Here is a 23,914-nt window from a genome sequence, read left to right on the forward strand (position 1 = left end):
AAACTGGAACTCAATCACAAGAAAAAATTTGGCAGAAATTCAAACACTTGGAAGCTAAAGACCACTCTGCTCAAGAATGTTTGGGTCAACCAAGAAATCAAAGAAGAACTTAAACAATTCATGGAAATCAATGAGAATGAAAACACATCGGTTCGAAACCTATGGGATACTGCAAAGGCGGTCCTAAGGGGGAAATACATAGACATGCAAGCCTCACTCAAAAAAAGAGAAAAATCCCAAATTCACCAACTAACTCTACACCTTAAAGAACTAGAGAAAAAGCAACAAACGACGCCTAAGCCACGCATAAGAGAAATAATTAAAATTAGAGCAGAAATCAATGAATTAGAAACCAGAAACACAGTAGATCAGATCAATGAAACTAGAAGTTGGTTCTTTGAAAGAATAAGATTGATAAACCACTGGCCAGACTTATCCAAATGAAGAAAGGACCCAAATTAATAAAATTATGAATGAAAGGGGAGAGATCACGACTAACACCAAGGAAATAGAAACAATTATTAGAAATTATTATCAACAACTATATGCCAATAAACTGAGCAATCTGGATGAAATGGATGCCTTCCTGGAAACTTATAAGCTGCCAAGACTGAAACAGGAAAAAATTGACAACCTGAATAGGCCAATAACCAGTAACGAGATTGAAGCAGTGATCAAAAACCTCCCAAAAAACAAGAGTCCAGGGCCTGATGGATTCCCTGGGGAACTCTACCAAATATTCAAAGAAGAAATAATACCTATTCTACTGAAGCTGTTTCAAAAAATAGAAACAGAAGGAAAACTTCCAAACTCACTCTATGAGGCCAGCATTACCTTAATCCCCAAACCAGGCAAAGACCCCATCAAAAAGGAGAATTTCAGACTGATGTCCCTGTTGAATATGAATTCCAAAATCCTCAACAAAATCCTAGCTAATAGGATCCAACAATACATTAAAAGGATGATCCCCCACGACCAAGTGGGATTTATCCCCGGGATGCAAGGGTGGTTCAACATTCGCAAATCAATCAATGTGATAGAACACATTATTAAGAGGAGGGAGAAGAACCATATGGTCCTCTCGATGCAGAAAAAGCTTTTGACAAAATACAACATCCTTTCCTGATTAAAACTCTTCAGAGTATAGGGATAGAGGGAACATTCCTCAAGCTCGTAAAATCCATTTATGAAAAACCCACAGCAAATATCATCCTCAATGGGGAAAAGCTGAGAGCCTTTCCCTTAAGATCAGGAACACGTCAAGGGTACCCACTCTCACCACTATTGTTCAACATAGTACTAGAAGTCCTAGCAACAGCAATCAGACAACAAAAAGAAATAAAAGGTATTCAAATTGGCAAAGAAGAAGTCAAACTCTCTCTTTTCGCAGACGACATGATACTTTATGTGGAAAACCCAAAAGACACCACCCCCAAATTACTAGAACTCATCCAGCAATTCAGTAATGTGGCAGGATACAAAATCAATGCACAGAAATCAGTTGCTTTCTTATACACTAACAACGCAACTGTAGAAAGAGAAATTAAAGAAACTATTCCATTTACAATAGCACCAAAAACCATAAGATACCTCGGAATAAACCTAACCAAAGAGGTAAAGGATCTATACTCTAGGAACTACAAAACACTCATGAAAGAAATTGAAGAAGACACAAAAAGATGGAAAAATATTCCATGCTCATGGATCGGAAGAATAAACATTGTTAAAATGTCTATGCTACCCAGAGCAATCTATACCTTCAATGCCATCCCGATCAAAATTCCAATGACATTTTTCAAAGTGCTGGAACAAACAATCCTAAAATTTGTATGGAATCAGAAAAGACCCCGAATCGCCAAGGAGATGTTGAAAAAGAAAAACAATCGGGCATCACGTTGCCCGATTTCAAGCTATATTACAAAGCAGTGATCACCAAGACAGCATGGTACTGGCACAAAAACAGACATACAGACCAATGGAACAGAAGAGAGAACCCAGATATGGACCCTCAACTCTATGGTCAAATAATCTTTGACAAAGCAGGGAAAAACATGCAATGGAAAAAAAGACAGTCTCTTCAATAAATGGTGCTGGGAAAATTGGACAGCCACATGCAGAAGAATGAAACTCGACCATTCTCTAACACCATTCACAAAGATGAACTCAAAGTGGATGAAAAACCTCAATGTGAGACAGGAATCCATCAAAATCCTAGAGGAGAACATAGGCAGTAACCTCTTTGACATCGGCCACAGCAATTTCTTTCAAGATACATCTCCAAAAGCTAGTGAAACAAAAGCAAAAATGAACTTTTGGGACTTCATCAAGATAAAAAGCTTCTGCACAGCAAAGGAAACAGTCAACAAAACAAAGAGGCAACCCACAGAATGGGAGAAGATATTTGCAAATGACACTACAGATAAAGGGCTGATATCCAAAATCTATAAAGAACTTCTCAAACTCAACACCCAAAAAACAAATAATCAAGTCAAAAAGTGGGCAGAAGAGATGAACAGACACTTCTCTGAAGAAGACATACAAATGGCTAACAGACACATGAAAAAATGTTCATCATCATTAGCCATCAGGGAAATCCAAATCAAAACCACACTGAGATACCACCTTACACCAGTTAGAATGGCAAAAACGGACAGGGAAAGAAACAACAAATGTTGGAGAGGTTGTGGAGAAAGGGGAACCCTCTTACACTGTTGGTGGGAATGCAAGTTGGTACAGCCACTTTGGAAAACAGTGTGGAGGTGCCTCAAAAATTTAAAAATAGAGCTACCCTATGACCCAGCAATTGCACTACTGGACAAAGACACAGATGTAGTGAAAAGAAGGGCCATATGCACCCCGATGTTCATAGCAGCAACGTCCGCAATAGCCAAACTGGAAAGAGCCGAGATGCCCTTCAACAATGAATGGATAAAGAAGATGTGGTCCATATATACAATGGAATATTACTCAGCCATCAGAAAAGATGAATACCCAACTTTTACATCAACATGGATGGGACTGGAGGAGATTATGCTAAGTGAAATAAGTCAAGCAGAGAAAGTCAATTATCATATGGTTTCACCTATGTGTGGAACATAAGGAATAGTATGGAGAACATTAGGAGAAGGAAGGGAAAAATGAAGCGGGGGAAATCGGAGGGAGGGATGAACCATGAGAGACTATGGTTTCTGAGAAACAAACTGTGGGTTTTAGGAGGGGGGAGGATGGGTTAGCCCAGTGATGGGTATAAAGGAGGGCACGTACTGTGTGGAGCACTGGGTGTTATACGAAAACAATGGATCATGGATCACCACATCAAAAACTAATGATGTATTGTATGGTGACTAACATAATAAAATTAAAAAAAAAAAAAAAAAGATGCTTCACCTTTTTTTCACCCCATGTAAGATTTTTCAAATCATGTTCCTCGGGAACATTATCAAGCTATTAACAGGTGTTGATGACAAAAAAATTCTGTGGTTTGGAAAGTTAGGTAAACAAAATAAATAGACTTATTTATTCCAGAACTTTTCAGAAACTTTGATAGTATCATTTGACTTGTAAAGGAACATTTTAGGGTTTGGAAGTGTACGTAGATTTGCATAAGTTACATAGAAGTATAAAATTACTGCTCAGAAACATCTTAAAGAGACCAATATTTTACAGGATGCACTTTGACAAATACTATGCCTGTCCATAGCAGGGTAAAAGTACTCACAGCTGATGTCTGAGAAGTCTATGGATACAGATGCAAGACTGAAAATATTATGACCAACCAGACATAGCCACATTGTGTTGCCTTTAGAAGTGAAACATCTAAAATATTAGGCAGACTATGAATTAAAAATGAGATCAAATAAAAACTGTTAATGGACTACTTAGTACAGCTCTTTCTCCCTATGGGAAAATGACTTTATAATTTTGTATGATAGGTTAAGTATGAAGTTTCTAGAACATAGTGGTCGTAAATTACTTGCCCCATAAATGGAAAAATGAAATTCACTAAGTTATCAGTAATCACTCAACAGCTCTTCTATCACTAGGGAACTTAAGTTGCTTGATTTCTAAAATAAAAAGAAAGGAAAGTACACAGAGATACTAAAAATAAGACCATTGAGCAAGCACTTTTTAAAGTAATAAGAATACATCACTACTAAATAAATTCAACAAAAAGGTTTGTTAATATTTTATTAGTATTTTCTAATGGACAGAACATAACGCAAACCAAATAAAAATTTTAATCTTCTTTTTAGTTCAATAAAAATAACTGACATTCTGATTGTTGTTTCTTCTTTGTTAAAGAAGGAAAGTATTGATAGAATAGTTAGGCACACAGTTGACATTTACTGTACAATGTTATGCACAAGTTATCTTTTAACAACTATAATCCTAAGATGTGCTCTTTATATTTTTCCCTTGTAATACAGGAGCCATGCTCCTATAAGCAAAATTTACCAGTAACAAAAGAATTTTACAAGGAGTGACAAAAAAGACTTTTAAAACAAGTCCTTAAATAAAAGGATGCAGCAACAACGGAATGTAAGTTGTTGGGTTAAGAAGACAGTTTAAACTAGATCTCAAAACATTAAAAATTCATTTATTTTACAATTACTCAAATACACATGCATTAAATGAAAATATTGCACAAAATTAAAATTTTAGATTGTGAAATTTATATTGTTCTTAATTTTTTAAAAATTGATACACTTTCTGGTAGCACTTAACTGTTTGATTCTTTCCAAACACCAGCAGCACAAACTTAAGATGAGCCAACAGAAATATTCAAGAAAGTTTTTAATTTTTTTAAAAAAAAAGTTAAGGCTAACCAAGTGCATCCATTGGTCAATGGCACAATTTTTTCAGCAACTATTCAGAACACCCCAATCAGAGGAAATGCCCAGCTAAGCGCTATATTTAAATCATACAATCAATTTTTAGGTGAATCAACTGTTAGTAGTGATGGTTTCTAAATAGTTTGTTACCTGAAAAAATCAGAAAACCCAAAGGAGGATGATTAATTTTGAAGGTTCTCGCCTAAAGGCACCACTGACTTAAAAACACATTCAAAAAATCAAATATCAGAAGACTTAAAGCCTCTTCAGGTATATATTTATATATGCAATAAATGCATTAAATGTAATAACTTTATTAAACATAGTACACTGTACTTGACTTATGAATTAAATATTTTACACACAGCTTGACCAAGTCATTCAAAAAGTATCTCTAATTTTAGCATGACCACAGCTCTCTGATGTAAAACATAGATGTGCATAGAGAAGACGCACAACCGTTTACATAAACTACCATTTGACATTTCTGCTTTTGAAATATAAACTCTTGAAACAAAAAAATTATTTAAAAAACCCATTTACTCATATAGTTTTTGGTATGATTGCAGTTACCTTGCAGGGCTCTGTTATGAAAAGTTGCAATTTTGCAGGACCTTTCTTTCTTTCCCTGGTTGATGGCCAGCATTCCTCACATTATCTGGAAATGCTTTTCATATGTACACACTAGGCTCTTAAATGAATTCTTGTTTACTCTTAGACTTATTTATGTCAAAAATATACTTGAAATGGGCAAGGGTATATTTGAGAATCATTGCACTTATGGCCATGCTGATGCTTCCTACAGACATGTTTCACAAATCCTCACCTTTAAAGCCTGGGGCATGGGGGGCGGCGGGGGGGGACCACGGCAGGGAAATACACTGGGAAGAAAAAGTATTATTTCTTCCGCCAGAGTCAATAAGGATCTTTTCTCATTTGCAAGTTGCAACGAAAGGGGTTTCATTTATGTAATTCTTTAGACATGCAATACATGCTGAATATATGCATACTGTAAGTATGCACAACAGCATTATTAATAAATATGATGATTATTATTATTATAAAGCTTTAAAGGAAGGCTTTAATCTGTTATTAGGCTTCACTTTGTAAGTAGAATCTCGGTGAAAACAAGACAATAACATCTTGTTTCCATCTTAAAGCTCCCAAATAACTGGGATACCGAAACTTTGTCCCTTTATCTTAAGCACCCAGACGTTCTTTTAATACCAGGATCTTGGCTCAGTGGTCTGATAAGTAGCTTCACTATTTTAAGGTTGTAGTGTTAAATATTTTTAAAACAAAAAATGCTGACATATCCAAACCCTTAGTCAGTGTAAGTATTTAAAACTATGCAGAAATCCTGCATACAAGGGATATGAAGACTTCCAAGATGGACAAACGGAGAATGAGAAAACTAAAAGAAATGCAGAGGCTCCAGAACTGGAAAAGGTAATTTGTTGTTGTTGGTATAAAATTATTTCAGGGACTTAAATGTATACACCCAGGGGTTTTGCCAACTTGCTTTATTTAGTAGAATTTTACATTATGCAAAATATAAATAAAAGCATATTTTAAAAAATATTATAGTTCTGTTTTCATTATTTATTTTTATATATATATACACAGTAATAGAATTAGGAATTTGTCTGTTTACATATGACTAAAAGCTCATTTAATCCTTTGATTTGCTACTTTTGCAATCACCTAAGGTATGTCTAGATCACACAATTTAAAATGATCACATTGTAACTTTCAATGGTGCTGTTCTTTTTTTAATTTCCATGTTTTTAAAATAACAGAATGTATTTGGCAGTTCTTTCGAGATTATACTCCCTATTGTGTAATCAGTAATCTCTTAAAGAAAACTGTAATAATTTTGAAACTTAACTGAGAGCGCCACTATATGCTTCTTTTTGCACACAGAACACCAAAAGAAAACTTATGATTGAGTACCATAAGAGCAAAACAGAGCCCCAAAGCACGTAAGAATCAATTAAAATTTGTTTTATACCAATAATAACAAATCCAATCAAATTCTGTTTTTGATTGGTTTTATTTTATGTCACAAAACTGTAATTAGGGTATAAGGTTACTTCATACTTTAAGGGCATCCTGTCACTTTCCCCTGACCTGAAGCAGATGTTCCAAAGATCATTCACCTGGCTAATCCACATTATATCAAAATTCTGATAAAGATCTATAAAATTATTATGCAAAAACAAATCCCTCCAAATCATACATTGCTCAGTCTCCCACGGTTAAACAAATTAGCCAGTTTATCTGTGAACCATTGTTTTGTGCTTTCCTCAGCTCTCACGTATACATTCTGGCACTTTGTCATTGCTGGAGAATGCTGATTAGTTTGAAATGGAAGAGACCAATGTCATTCTTGCTTGAGAAGGGGGCAGTATTCTCTCAATGTTGCAAAAGTATGCACCAAATCATTTGAGACACAGAAATCTCTCTTGGTAGTGGCTTGATTATGGACGAGGATGAGAAGAACCACAGTCTTATGGATGTATTAATAATCTATTTTGAGACACTAAAAGACTGGTGCGACATGACAGTATATGAGTTAAGCCCCAGAAGATCTGTCCATATTATTAGTCCTGGACAAAATGAACACCAGCTTCAGAGATTGGAGTGTCACCTCTTCTGTAAAGAAGGCGCTTGAGTAGTTTGAAGTTTCTGTTTATATTTCTGTATCTGCTTTGATCGTGAATGCAGTTTGTTGAAAAGTTCACGAAATTTATACTGTGGAAATAAGGTTTCCAAAAAGCCTTCCAAGAAGACATAAACCATTCTCCTATTTAACTGGTTGTGCTGAAACATTTCAAAAACACGAAGAATACCTTTCCGTGTTGTTTCAGCCCCGATAATGTGCTTCAGTTCATCTAAATGAAGAGTGGACAAAAAAACATCATTCATTACTCATATAAAGGAAACACAAGGCCTAAACTATCCTCTGAGTTTAAAGTATGTGAAGTACACAGCAGGGTAATAAATAGGAGATCTTCAGTTCATGTGTTTCAGCTATGTATTCTATATTCTAACTGAGATTAAAATTTACACATGTCTTCATGCATCCATCCACTTATGTAAGAATAGATACTGGGGATGATAAAACACACAAAAAAGCAGGGTCTAGACTGTGAAACCCCAAATTAGAGTTACAATCCTGTCCCTAAATACCTATATGATATTTACCCATCCTGAGTTTGTTTCCTTATCTGTAAAATGGGGATTTATAATAACAACCAAATCCTTATAACTAAGAATTTGGAGAGCTTTAACGAAACAGTGTGAAAAGTGATCTGCAAAGGCTAAAACACTATACAAATAGTCTTACTGTGTCTAACGCACAGTGAGAAATACTGTAAGGGAATGGTGTATGAAAGCTGATTAACGATCTCAAAAAGCTGGCAAGTATACTTTATACCCCAAGTATAAAGATGTTTACAGAGGGGAGAATTCCACATGGTATATAATCAAAAAAGGTTCCCTTCAAGGAAGTGATGAATGAAGGAGACTTTGCTACCCGAGCAGGAGTTTGACAGGCACAAACAGATGATGGATTAGCTTTGGGGGAGAGAACAACGAGCAAATGAGAGCTAAGTGGGAAAAACAAGGCAGGTTCAAAAAATGGGGGCACTACAGTTTGGCTAAATTTTAAGATTCTTTTAAAAGAAAGCGGAGAGAAGAATGGGAATAAGTGCTATGGCTATCAGAGTGAGCCAAGTGTGGAGTTTACTCCCAGGCAACATGAAGTTATTACAGATAGTTGAATAGGGGAACATGTATGACTACCCTTAATTATTTATAATCAGGGCCTCAAGAGCAGTAAATACTATTTAACTGCTTTCAAAAAAAAAACATGCAACTTCCAGAAGGTATGTTTCTACCTAGGAGTACAGGGTAATTTAAAGCAAACGGCTTATGAATTTACCAATAAAAACAAGACAGGGATTATGTGTATATAAACACATACCTTTATATTTAGCCTCACTTCCTTCAAGTCTTCACCCAAGTGTCCTCTTCTCACACAGCTGCCCCCACCCAGCACTTCCCTCTTCCTGCACTACTAGCTAACATACTGGCCTTTATTTATTTGTCTGCCTTCTGTCTGTGGTTCCCTAATAGAGTGTAACCTCCAAGAAGGCAAAGATTAGTGCAAAGAAAGTGTCTGGCACATGAAACACTCCCAAGAAATACTTACTGGACAAATGCATTAGTTTCTTTCGGCTATATAAATCAGTCTACAGCACAATCTGGTTTATGCTAACAGTATATTAAATAGTATCTAATCCTAAATTGTCATCTATTGTTCTAAAATGTTATTTCTGTAATTTGCTTTTTTTCTCCAAACACAATAGGACAGAATTAATAGCCATGAGGCAAATTTCCAACTTAACTGACAGAAGAGAGATTTTAAAATCTATGATGAAAATGAACTATATATAGTTCTAAGTTAAAGAAAACAAAGTTACAGAAAAAGAAATAGATATTACATGATGTTAATGAACTTCATAAATACTCCTTTTCCACTCTATATTCATTATCAAAACGTGGAGAATAGATATCTAAGTATTTTCAAAGATATTCATAATTAAAGAAGGGACCAAACAACCACCCAGCCACACAAAATTGCTTTTCATATTATAGAGGCCCTCTTATTGAGAGAAGTCAAAAGGGGGACAAAGTGAGTCTAAGACAGCAGTGTTCTAAAGAAGTAATTCAAATTAGACCAAAAGAATGCCACTAAGTATATTTTCTTCGGAATCATGTTTTAATTGAGATTAATAATGTTTCTACATAAAGGGATTCTTTGAAAGAATATGTTCTCTGAAGTAGAACAGATATACTTCCTGAAAACCTCACACTTCATGTTCTTTTATTCATCTGTCACATATTTTGTCATCAACTTTATTCTCAAAATGGCTCAAGGTAGCAAATGACATGGTTAAAAGCACCACTTTTTTCTCATGATCAAAAGCAGTGGCTTTCAAGTCGCTCAGCATGGAGTAGAAGCCCAACAGTCACTTCCTAGCTTGAAACCTGGAGTGGCTTACTTAACCTCTTTGAGCTTCTATTTGCTCACATATAAAGCTGCGATGTTAACAGTGCCTAGCTTCTTAATACTGTCATGAGAGTTAGCGAAGAATATATGAGAAATGCACAGCAACAGTGCCTACCTAATTCATGGTAAGCCATTAAATGGTAGTTACGAAAATCAATAGGCAGCATGCTCGGTGCCAAAAATTCAGAAGAACTACAAATTAGTAAGATTTTTACCAAATCTGTTCACTCACCTGGCATAATTGAAAGTAATTTAGTTTTTCCTGCAACTCTTGTTCTCATTCGAATAGCTTTATCTCTGCATGGAACAGTCTCTGCTAAAATGCCATTTGGCCAAAAGGCATCTCTATTTAAGAAAATTAAATACATTTTGTAAAAATTTTCATTTTCTAATGATATAAATCAGTAAAATTATCCCAATTTTCTACAGAAAACACAAATGTAAGTAGAAAGTGGAAACACTTCTGAAATTTTATAGAGGTATGACATTCAAAAAATAGTAACTAAGAGCAGGGTTCAATTTTAGGTGTAAAAGGATATACATAAGAGAAGTAACAGATGAATTCTGCCCTGGAATAACTTATAAACACTAACAAATGAAAAAGACAGCAAAATGGAATATACAGGTGACTACATCACAGCCATTTAAACTCAAAGTAGGCCTCTGATCTCAATGAGATTGAACATCTGATCCAACTACAACCCCACAATATCTTGAATTTGGATACCTTATAGTTAATCTCCCTCAGGTTCCTTATAAGTAAGCCAATACAAAACTAATGCTGCATCCACACCTTACAGTTAGACTGATTACAACATTCCTTTCACATATATATACCCTCTTCTTCACTTGCTCAGCGTGCTTGATTCCAACTCTCCAATTCACAGGCCAAAGGCAAGAACGGAACACACTAACTAAGGTTCCATCTGTGAATTTGGTCTGAGGGAGAGACTCCCCAGAGCAGCTGTTCTTAACTTTGACTGAACATTAGAAACACCTGTGAGCTTTAAAAAATCTTCATGTTCAGGCCTTCTACTGATTAAGTCAGACTCTAAAAATGGGATCCAAGTATCAGTACTTTTTAAAGCTCTCCAAGTGATTCCAACATGAGAATCACTGCTCCACAGTGAACCAAACATCATTCACCGGCCCTGAAACAGAATGAACATGCCCGGACAGGTGCTCTAACTTTTGGCAACAGTACGGTATAGTGGGGAGAAACCCAGCTTCAGATTAAACTGCTGTTCCCCGCTTTCCAGCATGTGAGCTTTTGGACAAGCCACTCAACTTCTCTAATCCTCACTTTTCACATAACAAAATGGAGACCAATCCCTATCTCATAAAATAGGGTAAAATCAGGAAGTACGCATAAAGTAGTTGGCACAGTGCCAAGCAAGTAATGTTCAATATTGATAGCTCCTTTCTTGCTTCTGTTACTTCAGAGTACATGATGCCATGAATATTTATGCCTTGCTTGTCTTTCACTTTTAGGAAAGAGGTTTATTTCTTGACTATGTGGTACTTTCCTTGAAGGGGTTACATTTTATCTCAGTCCCTGGTGACTGGGAAAATACTAGGCACAGAGGAGGGGTTCAGAATATTTTTGTAGGATGAACATATGAACTGGAGTATCACTGCTCTTAATTTGTATTCTTTTCAGGGGTTCAAATAGTTAATAATTAGTCCATAGGCAGAGACATACATATTTTTTAAAATTTTCATTTAAAATCAAGGATTTCAATTACTTTAAAGCCACATTACTGTGATAAAATATAACCAACATCTTAAAGATTATTCTCTTATACTTTTCTACTCTGGTTTTAAAGAAACAAAGATCAAAAAGTCCACGGAACAAATGTTTATAATTCTTACAACTCTTCTTGCTCATCAGTGATGATTAAAACCAACTTTATGGTCAGGAAGAAAAGGAAAGCAGTGAATGTTAATTAGTGATAACAATGCTAAACTCCGTACTACCTGAATGAAGTGACTGTGTCTTAAGATATACCTGAAACGTTTCACTAAGTCGGCTACTTGCTCAGGTGAGGTCATCCAATCAACATGGTCAACAATTTTTCTGAAAGTAAAGAAATTTAAATTAGTAGGGTCAAAATTTTAAAAGGCGTATAAAATAAGCATTCCTTTCATGAAGTAACTTAATCGGTATGTAAATTATCTGTGAAAGCAACAGACTGTTTTAATGATCTTAAAAGGCTCAGAGAAGAAAATTCTCCTACAAAGGTTGAACAATCTACTTCCAGAAGTACATGTTTAAGAGCTAAGTAAGAACAGCTCTAAGGAATGAAAAAAAAAAAATTGGTACCTATTAATAGTATCACCATATGTGGCTCTAATAAGCTGTTGAAGTAGGTTTTTGATATTCCTTCGCAACCACTGATTTCTCTCTTTTAAGTCGAATACTTCATCCATAAGAAGCAGCATTACCCTAAGTGGAATATTGTCATCCACCTGAAAAAATATGGGAAGAAATGAAAATACATTTATTTGAGTTACTTATCTATACTATGAATGGCTACTTCTGCTGCTTTTACAAAATGATTGGTACTCAATTTCAGAGATCAGAGAATAAGTTATACTACGGTCTTCATAACCTAACATTTCATTCTAATTTTTAAAAACATAGGTTTTTAACAGTCATTTTGCAAGAATACAGAATTTTACAACCCTACAATTCCAAAGTGGTAGTGAAAAAAACTCAAAGTGAATCTATGATGTCTTAGGAAAAAATAATTCAGCTCTTTTACTTTTAGTAGAGTCTGTACTGCTTTGATAAGGCAAATGCTGGCCCCCTTCGCCGATTTTCTGGAGCATCTTTTTGATAAAGAACAAAACAGTCTCAACATTTCTCCTGATTTAATAGAACAAAACACAATCTACACAGAATAACATGTTTTGCTTAATGCGTTGTACATACTTAGGTATTTTCAGGAAAAAGAAGCTAAAATAAAATCCGGTATATAGCTAAGTTATTACAAAAGGCATATTTCACTATACTTCTAAAATTTTCTTTTTTTTAATCTTTGAAGATTTTATTTATTTATTTGACAGAGAGAGACACAGCAAGAGAGGGAACACAAGCAGGGGGTGTGGGAGAGGGAGAAGCAGGCTTCCCGTGGAGCAGGGAGCCTGATGCGGGGCTCGATCCCATGACCTGAGCCGAAGGCAGATGCTTAACAACTGAGCCACTCAGGCGCCCCTAAAATTTTCTTTTAACTTTTAGCAAGTAAAAATTTGTACAGGAATATTCAATTAATGATGTAAAAAGTAAAGATGACTACAAGAAGAGCAAAAAAATAAAAGTTAAAAAAAAAAATAAAGACGAGAAAGCTTTGATGTGAAAAAATATATACAAAGCAAAACAGATTTAGAACTACAATCAAACTGCATATAATTGCCAGTAATTTTATAATTCTTTCATCACTAAGATACTCTTTCCAATCATTTCCTCATCCATGTTGTAATTTAAATCTTGAGAAAACAGCATGAGTTATTTTCACTGTTACACTGTAAACATTTTCTTAGTGCACCTTCCCTTCCACATATTGAAAACTCAGAGCTAAACCAAACAAGGAATGGCTGGGGCTGGTGAGGGAGTGGGGGGCAGAGACGGATTTCACTCCAGAAGCAAATAAATACTTCTCTATTTTCTGATTGAGTATATACTCATTAGTTTGGTAAGACATGGTAATTCTAATAAATAGCTAAATTGTAAAAACTTTCAACAGAAGGTATGATGTTACAAATGTTATACCAGCATAACTCATAATAAAATACTCCTTAAAAAGCAAATAAAATATTATCTTTGTTTAATACAGTTTATTATAGGAAATTCAATGAAAAACTGAAGGGAGATAATTATGACTTTAAAATAAATCTGCCTAATAGAATACAAAGCCCAGACCCAAACATATACGATAATCTAATTTGTGACAAGGGAGAAACAGTACACTTGGGAAAAGAAGGCCTTCTCAGTAAATGGTGCTTGGGTCAACTGCCCTCACTCCATACACAAAAATCAATCCTAGATGAATGGGAAATCTAAATTTCGGCATGCTAAAACAAAAAAGATTTTTAAAGAAAATCACAAGTGATCCTTGTGACCTTGTAGTACGCACAGATTATATATATACTTTGCACAAAAGCACACCAACTAGAAGATATTCACAATACACAAATACTTTTATCTGACAAAGAACCACTATTCAGATTATATAAAGCACTCTTGTTAATCAAAAAAGACAAAGACAGCCAAGCCAACAGAAAAGTAGAGGAAAGAGCTAGAGACACAAGACACCCAAATGGCCAACAAACATATGCAAAGAGGTTCAACTTTTCCACAGTCATCAGAGAAATGGAAATCCGTATGAGATACAACCAGAATGGCTAAAATTTAAAAGACACAACATACTGACTGTTGACAGGCTATGGAGCATTGAAATCCTCATGCATTGCTGGCAGCAGCGTAAGCAGCACAAACACTTTGGAAAACTATTTGACAGTATCTCTTAAAACCGAACTTATGAATACCTTCTAACCAAGGAATTCCATTCCTCAGTACAGACCCCACAGAAATGTATACTTAATTTTTTAATCAAATAAAAGACAGGTACCAGAATGTTCACAGGAGTACTATTCATATTACAACAAATAAATTATACTATATTTACAAAATGGAGTACTGTAAGTCCACAAGAATGAAGAAACTACAATCACACAAAACAACACGGAAGAATATCACAACGTTGAGCAAAAAAAAAAAAGCCAGACTTAAAGGAGTACATACCTTACAGTTTCATTTATATAAAGCATAAAAGCAGGGTAGAAGTCAGGATAGTGATTATCCTTGGTGGGGGAGAGGATAGTGACAGGAAGAGAGCATTAGGGGCTTTCTGGGGTATTGGTGTAACATTCTGTTTCTTGCTTAGAGTGCTGATTATATGGACACGTTCAGTTTGTAAGAATTCATCAAACTTAACACATAATATATACACATAGGTATATAGTAATAGGTATACGTATTATACTTCATTAATCAGTTAAAAAGATTTACCAAGTATGATTTCAATTACAGTTGAATACTACCAAAAATAAAATTAACTCACAGTATCGTCAAGCTGAGCTGAGACCCGACAATGTTCAGGATCTGAGTCAGTCTTCGGAATTAAAGGAGGCACCTAACATTTAAAAGTATATAAAAACAGAGCAAAATAAACACACTAAAGCAGACAGTGAAAGAATACAATAATAAATCAAAATGAGTATAAAGCATAATAATAGCATTTAATTTGATTTTTGGAACGATATATAAAGTTTGTATAGTATTAAAAAGTATTAACACTCTACAATTAGAAACCCAATGTTAAAGTGTGATTACTTCATTACCAAAAGATTTTTTTCTTTAAAAAAAAAATGGACTTTTGAGTTGGAAGGGGAGATTACTTAGTAAAACCCCTATACTTTTTAGAACTTAAAGCTAAGAAAGGTTAAATGATTTAAAAACCAAAAGTTAGTAGCACAGCCAGAGAACAGAATTCCAATCTTTATTTTACCATAAGGAGCTTGACAGTAAGTTAACAGACTTAAGAAACTAATTAACCTGTTTTAGATAAGTTATGAGGAAAATGGAGAGACCGGTGTTAGTTGAAAATCATTTGTCAGCACAGCAGGGACCATCAAGATCACTTATAACCCCTTCATGTTGCCGGTAAGGAAAAAGGAACGGGGAAAAGCTCAGTGACTTCTGTACAAAGTCATATGAGTAGTTATCGGCGGAAGTGCCACTTGGCAAAAATCCTCATTTCCAGTGTTAGTGTACATCCCCCCATGATTAGAAACAAAGATAAAGCATCAGAGAAAGTATAAGAATAAATAGAAAAGTATGGATTTATACACACATTATTTTAGGAGTTGTCTCTTAAATTGTGTGTATTTTTATTCTATATTTATATACATATTATATTTATTCTTCAAACATGATCTAACAAATAGAAAACTCTAACAGTAACAAGTTTTCTTTTTATAGTCTTGATTATAACGTTAAACAAGTAGGTGAAAATTATAAAAAGTATAACTCAGAAAGTAACAAACAACTTGGTCTGCTACCTGTATTTGCAAATGTGATGAAAATGTTTCTCTATGAAACTCTTCTATACCACTCACTTGTATATCCAAGTTAAGGATGGCCCCAGAGCCTGATGATTGTGAGACTTTTCCTCCCTTTGATCTCCTAGCCTAGCCACTTGGTCAGGTGAAGCAGGAGAAATTAGGCTTTATGTTTCCTGATGAATACTAGTATAGCTCATTTGCACAACAGCACTTGCTATTGTTTTAAAATTTAATAGCATTATAAAATAAAAATGGCATAATAGAATATAACAGTACAAAGGATGTCGGTTATCTTTACTGGCTTTCAAAATTCTACCACAGCAAAGCCTGAGGAGTGACTGGATTTCACAGTATCCATTTCTGATAAGAATTCATTCTCTTTATTTTTTTTTATTTTTTATAAGACTATGTGTCTAGGGAGCTTTGGACTTCTCAAAAGAAATAAGGTAAATCTAAGCAGAAGCTCAATAAATCTTAGTTGATTTAAAAATAGTTTGCTGTAGATATTACTGAAAACATCTTCTTACCTTGAAAAATGATTGCTTTATGTCTTGACCTAATCTTTCTGACATTTTGCCCATGTTGTCTGACATTTTAGTCATTCCCTCTGCCAAGCTATCAGGAAGGGATTTAACTGCATTTGAAACATTCCTCATAGAATTTCGAAGTGGATTTACAAAAGTGTCCATCTAAGGGGAAAAGATATTATACCATGACTTCATTGTATCAGACTTGTTATTTAACTGAGAAGCCTGGGAAAATACAGAGTGCAACACACATGAAAAATGCAGTAACTTTCTAGTCTATAATATCTAATTGCATTTTAAAAGTACAGAGCTTTCTTCAAAATGTATTGTCTTAAAATGTATTTTCACACACAAATATATGATTAAAAAACTTGGTGATAAGGCAATTGCTAGAAAATATAAGCTTTAGCTTATACAAAAAATAAAATATGTTGCTAGTGATTACAAGTTTTGGCTGCCTTATTAAAGAAATAAGCTAAAATAAATAAAACATTTTCCAAAACAGAAATTGGTGCAAACGGAATTAGCCACAACATACTTCTGCTACAATTCAAGGCAATAATAACATAGGTATTTTGAGGAGACAATGAAAAATAAACAAGCAGATAAAATAAGCAGAAAGCTCAAGTAACTAACAAGTAACTAAGATTTATTTTTTAAAATAATTTTTTGGTTACATTACATGCTCAGAATCTATAGAGGGACTATGGAATCCTTTAGTAAGACAGAAAAGAAAAACTATAAAAGAAAATATGATCAGAAATATAAAAAGGAATAATCTCCAGGGGGATAGGAAGCATTAAAATTGACATTCTGACTGCACAAATGTCAGATAATTTCAATTAAGAAAGGAAGAAACATCTAGAAACCAAAATAGTCTGCATATGGAACTCTGAGAATTTTAACAGAAACAAAGAAAAAAACAAAAAAGGGACACAAAATCAAAGTCATAAAAAATCTACAAGAATATTTTCCAGAAAGTGTGACTCTCATAAGAACTAATGCAGAAACAAATTATGTTCCCTACCAAAAAAAAACAAAAACAAAAACAAAAAACTAAAAGACACTGAACTCCACTACTTCAGGAACATAGCACAATGTTAAGAGATGGCATCAAGAAGATAAAACTCCTTCACTCTAGTATGTTTTCATGGTTTCCATTAAGAAAAACTAGAAAAGGTTAAATAAGTGCTATAAAAAAATGACAACAAATGAATTTCAAGATAGCCATAAAATAATTGGAAGTTTTAGTTACTCTTTGGATTAAGCTGAGTCAATAGTGCTCTAGATATGCTTGATGGAATATGCAACATTTAGGAGGGACATTGTCACAATAGAACAATTCAGAAGAGAACCAAAGGACAAAAACAAGTACGAAGAAGGGTCTGAAAAACACTACCACTGGTACACAGATACAGAGATAAAAAGGCTAAAAAGGTGAAGCTAACTCTGTGTGCATGTGCACTTGTGGGTAAAACTACATATGTGTGTATGTGTATGTAGCCTCACACCAGACATGGGGCTAAACTACCACTGATACTCTTAAATAACAGAACCTAAATCTGTATCATGTATTAGTTAATAATTATAAATAGTTGCCTGTGCACTATCCTAGACCTACAGAATCTATTTTTTTTCCTTTTTCCTTTTTGTTTTTTGTTTTTCAATTCTGAGGGTAAAGCCCAAGCATCTGTATTGGGGACGGGGAATGGGTGAACTAGAGGGATGGAAAAACCTCCACAGGTGATTTTGATGCCTAATCCTGAAAAAAGCAGAATTTCAGAAGCATAAAAACAGAGTCCATCGCTGTATGACAAGATTTCCACAAACAGGATTTGTCTTAAAACACGTGCTTAAAACAAAAAAACAAACTTGTAAATTACCAAGCAGAGGAATGAATTATGGATCACCAGCATAAGTGTACACTTGGCCTGACTTACCAAAGATGTTTTCCCTGCATTATCACTTCAATTATGTGTATCAGTAACAACACAAAGTAATTTTAATTTAAATTTAGGTCCCTTAACTATAACTTAAAAAATGCCTTCACACCGTAGTATCAAACTGGATAGAAAGAAACAGTGTGAATAAAGGAAGACTGTGTGTTAGTTACTCTTCCTAGGAATTGCCCACATATTTTGAAAGGCTAGACAAACTCTGTGACCAGGTTAATATGTTATAAAGTATTATTTCTCAAGCTCTGATAGCCACTGAGATGTTTGCAGATGATTTCTCTAATACCTACTTAATTTTCAGTGAAATATAATTAAGAAAAAAATATTAAATTATAATTTAGCCAAAAAGGAAATGTAGCTGAAAACCCCTAATTCTTGATGTGCATAAAAATTATTTTGCCAATCTAAAAGAGGTCAAGATGACCTTGGTAACAGCCAATATGATTTATGAAAAATGTATGTTACTATGGACTTCCAGAAAGATTCAGAGGATCTTTAGATTCCAGTGGTAATATTTTTAAAAAGCAATACACAGCTGTCCAGATATATAGAGCATATATATGCTCTACACACACAGTACTATGGTCGACAAAAAGAAATTGTGTACATTTGAGGTAACATTTCTTTTATCTCAAAAAAGCTGTTATTGATTTATTAGTTCTTCTTAAAATTGATAAAATCTTGAGAGAAAATAAGGTAAATACCAAAAAGATGGAACACTAGAAGGCATCTCTACTGACAATAAAACCACTTAGAGTTGAAATTTAAACTCAATCACTTCAATCACGAAATACAAAGACATTTCACCACACTGTCCCCCCACCATTATGAGGCACATAATATGGAACTTGTTATTAAAACACTCCACTAAAAAATGTTAATATCCGCTTGGATGTTAAAACCCAACACCCTAGAGTAATCATACACAGTTCTTATGTTTAATTCTTACTTATTCTGTACCAGTTAATTCTTACTTATTTTGTACCAGTTCCATAATTTTTTTTTTTTTTTTAGTCTTTTCAGAGCGCGGGGAGGAGTGGCAGGGAAGTCACTTTTTGTTTGTTTTTAATTTTCATTTTGAAATAATTTTAGACTTTTGAAAAGGTATAAAACTACAGAGTTCCTACCCACTATTCACCCAGGCCTCCCAACTGCTGTTACTGCTCCCACTACGACTGCCGCCACTCCTACGAAGAGGCAACATTTATTCTGAAGTTAATGAAGTGCCAGGTGCTGTCATACATGGAATATCACATTTGACTTGTACAATGCTGTAAAATGAGGATTAGTATCTTCATTTCTTGGGAAAACTAAAGGACCAAAACGTGAAGTAACTAACATGTTGCAGGTCACAGCTAGTAAATGGCAGAGCAGGGATTTAAACCAAAGACTAATTCCAAAGTCTGTGTTCTCACTCACTAAACTATCTTGCCCGATTTGAGCACTTTGTCATTTATTGTCTTAACCTACCATCTAATTCCAAGTTTAGGACCCATATCCCCAAAGAAATTTTAAATAATAAAGATTTCACCCAAGGGGCATAAATACTTTCAGGAACATAACCTATTGAACATTTTTCTTATCCTCATTCCAAGTAAAAGACCCTTCCTGTCAGTAAGAAATGGCTCCTCCTCAAGTTATTGAAAAGCTTGGGACCTATCTTAGGCAAATGTTCCTCACTGCATTATTTCAAAAAGTCTTTTTTCTTTCTTTTAAGCTCCTGCTAGATTTTAATCTACACGTAAAAATAGTTTATATTTATCAGATATGCCTATCAATAGCAGGCTTAATAAACCATAGAAGATAAACATGCCAAAAAGCATTTAATAAAACTTTCCGGTTTTAAAACTTACAAATGTAAATTTATTTTCTTTTATTTAAAAATGTATGAAGGAGTGCCTGGGAGGCTCAGTCAGTTAAGAGGCTGCCTTCAGCTCAAGTCATGATCTCGGGGTCCTGGGATTGAGTACCGTGTCAGGCTACCCGCTCAGTGGGGAGCCTGCTTCTCCCTCTCCCTCTGTGCTCTCTCACTCTCCCTCAAGTAAATAATTAAAATCTTTTTTAAAAATGATGAAAACAGACCTATAAAGAAAACCAATGCAATGGTCTGCTTACCTTGCGAGCAAAATCCCCTTTCCCTTTACTGTAGGCTTTGTTCTCAAGGAAATCATACACATAGTGAGCCAAAGCTGGGGATGCTTTCATCATTTCAGGAGTCAACAGTAACTAATGGGGGAAAAAAAGAAGATATCCTACATAGATACGGTATTGGAAATTAACTCCTATCTATAATTTTATCTGCTAGAAAATTAAGCATCTACAGAATTTTAATTTTGTATTTAAAAAACCAATTACACAGTTTATAAATAAAGTCATCAATAATTCTATGACCAGTAATAGTTCGGTGTATATTCTTCCCATCTGCTTTTTTGACTTTCAATGCATCTACTGTGACAGTTGTCAAATGTATTTACTATAGCATTCCCCTTTCTCCATGGGGGATATATTCCAATCCCCCCAGTGGAGTCCTGAAACCAAAGATAGTATCGAACCCTACATATACTGGTTTTTCCTATACATACATACATACCTGTGATAAAGCTTTATTTATAAATTAGGCAGAGTAAGAGATTAACAATAATAACAATAAAATAGAACAATTGTAACAATATGCTGTAATAAAAGTATATGCAATATACTGTGAATGTGGTCTCTCTCTCAAAATATCTTACTGTTCTGTACTCACCCTTCTTCTTGTGATGATAAGAGATGAGAAAATGCCTACATAATTAGACGAGGTGAGGTGAATGACATATGTATTGTGACACAGCATTAGGCTACTACTGACCTTCTGACAATTCATCAGAAGGACAATCATCTGCTTCTGGACCATGGCCATGGCTGACTGGGTAAGTAAAACCACGGAAAGCAAAAACCACAGATAAGGGGAGGAGACTACTATAGTCCATTTTCAGGTCTTATAGCTTATACTACGAAGATCCACATTAGTAAACTGTTATGTTTATCACATCCTAATTCTAAAGTTAACATTAATAGAAAGTACATAAAATAATCTGAACATACCGCTTTCACAACTGTTAATGATACAACCTAACATTCTACCTTAATGCCTTCAATGGAACGTTATTTTGACATATCTTGAGTTCATCAGCTACAATATATTTTGTACAGCCATATTTAAAAGATACATTTATGGCACCAGATTTGGGAAAAAGTCTTTTAAATCTTACACATAACTGATACAGATTTTTATACAATTAAAGCTAACATATTAAAAAAATCAAAGTGTTTGGGGTGCCTGGTGGCACAGTCGGTTAAGCATCCGTCTGACTCAATTTCAGCTCAGGTGATGGATCTCAGGGTTGTGAGACCAAGCCCCGAGTTGGGCTCTGTGCTCAGCATGGAGTCGGCTTGCAATTCCCTCTCCCCCTGCCTCTGCCCCTCCCCCAACTTGTGCTCCCTTGCTCTCAAATAAAATCTTTAAAAATTTTTTTAAATTAAAAAACCAGTGTTTGACAAGAGTCATACGAATCATATCACACATCCAGCTTTAAGTCAGAAGACAAAGGTAAATAATAAGAGAATTATATGTTTTGCTATCTTTCCAGGAAATAATAATGCCATGGAATTACAATTATGGTTATAAACAAACCAAATCAAACTTACAAATGTTTTTATAAATGCTTAAGAGAGAGAGAAACCTTCCAAACAAAATATCCAGTATAGCATTAGCTAAGTTTCACTACATACGAGGGAAGGGTCAGCAAACTTTTCTGCAAAGGTCCAGATAATAATTACTTTCGGTTTTGTAGTCCACTGTGTCTTTGCTGAAACTACTCAACTCTACTGTAGCAAAATGTAAAAGTTGTACTAGGCAATAATAAACTGAATGGATGGCTGTGTTCCAATAAAACTCAATAAAACATATGGTGAACTAGATTTGGTCTGCAGCCTGCAATTTGCTGACCCCTGTTCTAGAGGGTGGAGTAGGGGGTCTAAATAATGGAACATTACATACCTGGGCTAAAGCCAGGTCTATTTGATGAAAAACCTTTACAAATCATTCATTAGTATAAAAAACTATAACGTGATATTATTATTATATCTGACATCTGGGTACCCAGGTCTAAAAGTTTTTTTCTGGGATAAATAACTTTGTGAGACAAGTTTTGTTATTCCACAATAGAAAATCTACATACCTAGAATACTACATGTAAGAAATAGTCCCTCAGATCTATTCCTCTTTTGAATTATCCTGTAATTTTAGAAGTCTTAGACTTACTGTGGACCATAGGAGGCATTTATCAGGAATGAAAATATGCTAGCTTTGAAGAGCAACTACCTAGTGAACTGGAAACATTTATCTGTTTAGTGTACCATAAAACACCTAGACTTTACAGTAATGTGTAAGACACATGTGTGCCTGTGTGTGTGTATTCATCTAAACCTGAAGTGACAAAATCCCTAGCAGTGTCCAGAAAACAGAGAATATTGATAAATTACTGAACAGATGTGACATACTACTGAAAAGTGGTTACTATTCCACTATTATATTAAAACATTCTTTAATAAAGAAATCTACTATATCTGTAGGCTACATTAAAATGAAAATCTATGGGTAATAATAAACATGGACTTACCTGCAAATATGCATTTAAATCCTTTTTTCTTTTTTCTAAAAAATCTCTATCCATATTATTAAAAGTCTTTTTACCAGGAAGCTTCAATATGCTTGATAGATTTTCAAACTAGAAGATAAAATACATTCAATAATTTTAGTTTTTTTTTTTTTTACAAAAAATGAAAAGCATTTTCCAAGGAACAATTCCTCTATATATCAAAAGCATCTTTAACAGATTATTTTGTAATATATTCTATTAAGCAAAAATCAGAAAGTATGTCCACAGTTCTAATGCTACTTATTTATAAAGGAGTATTTTCAATCAAGAATGACAAACATGGATAACTGATAAAGAGGAATGATGTGGGCGCCTGGGTGGCTCAGTTGTTAAGCGTCTGCCTTCGGCTCAGGTCATGATCCCAGGGTCCTGGGATCGAGTCCCACATCGGGCTCCCTGCTCGGCAGGAAGCCTGCTTCTGCCTCTCCCACTCCCCCTGCTTGTGTTCCTGCTCTCGCTGTCTCTCTCTCTGTCAAATAAATAAATAAAATCTTTAAAAAAAAAAAAAAAAGAGGAATGATGTCCACATGGGGTTTCCTTTTTAATACTCTAATTTTGTTCAAAATTATCAATAATAAAAGGTTTTAAAATATTTTCCTTAACACTTTGACTTGTGAATAAAGTATTAGCAAATATATTTTTAAAGACCAAAGACCCATGAGTTCCTGGCTTAAGAAATCTACTAAAGAAATCTTTT

General features: G+C 34.6%; 1 protein-coding gene across 5 annotated transcripts in view; it reads right to left on the reverse strand.

Moving 5' to 3' along the window:
* Positions 1–23,914, reverse strand: part of SNX13 (sorting nexin 13) — a 154,726-nt gene that overhangs the window by 21,599 nt on the left and 109,213 nt on the right. For 2 of the 5 annotated variants that reach the window (XM_035020683.1, XM_035020688.1), the window contains 8 exons: positions 23,179–23,286; positions 20,633–20,743; positions 16,563–16,724; positions 15,033–15,104; positions 12,233–12,378; positions 11,918–11,986; positions 10,142–10,254; positions 3,505–7,726 (listed from right to left, as the gene is read on the reverse strand). In XM_035020683.1, coding sequence (XP_034876574.1) covers positions 7,479–7,726; positions 10,142–10,254; positions 11,918–11,986; positions 12,233–12,378; positions 15,033–15,104; positions 16,563–16,724; positions 20,633–20,743; positions 23,179–23,286 — 1,029 coding nt within the window. In that variant the 3' untranslated portion in view covers positions 3,505–7,478. Of the gene's footprint in view, positions 1–3,504; positions 7,727–10,141; positions 10,255–11,917; positions 11,987–12,232; positions 12,379–15,032; positions 15,105–16,562; positions 16,725–20,632; positions 20,744–23,178; positions 23,287–23,914 lie in introns of those variants that run through there. The other 3 variants (XM_035020684.1, XM_035020687.1, XM_035020685.1) reach the window with 3 other exon arrangements.

This window comes from Mirounga leonina, unplaced genomic scaffold (genome assembly GCF_011800145.1).
Source record: "Mirounga leonina isolate KUSES-001 unplaced genomic scaffold, KU_Mleo_1.0 Mir_174, whole genome shotgun sequence".
NCBI lineage: Eukaryota > Metazoa > Chordata > Mammalia > Carnivora > Phocidae > Mirounga > Mirounga leonina.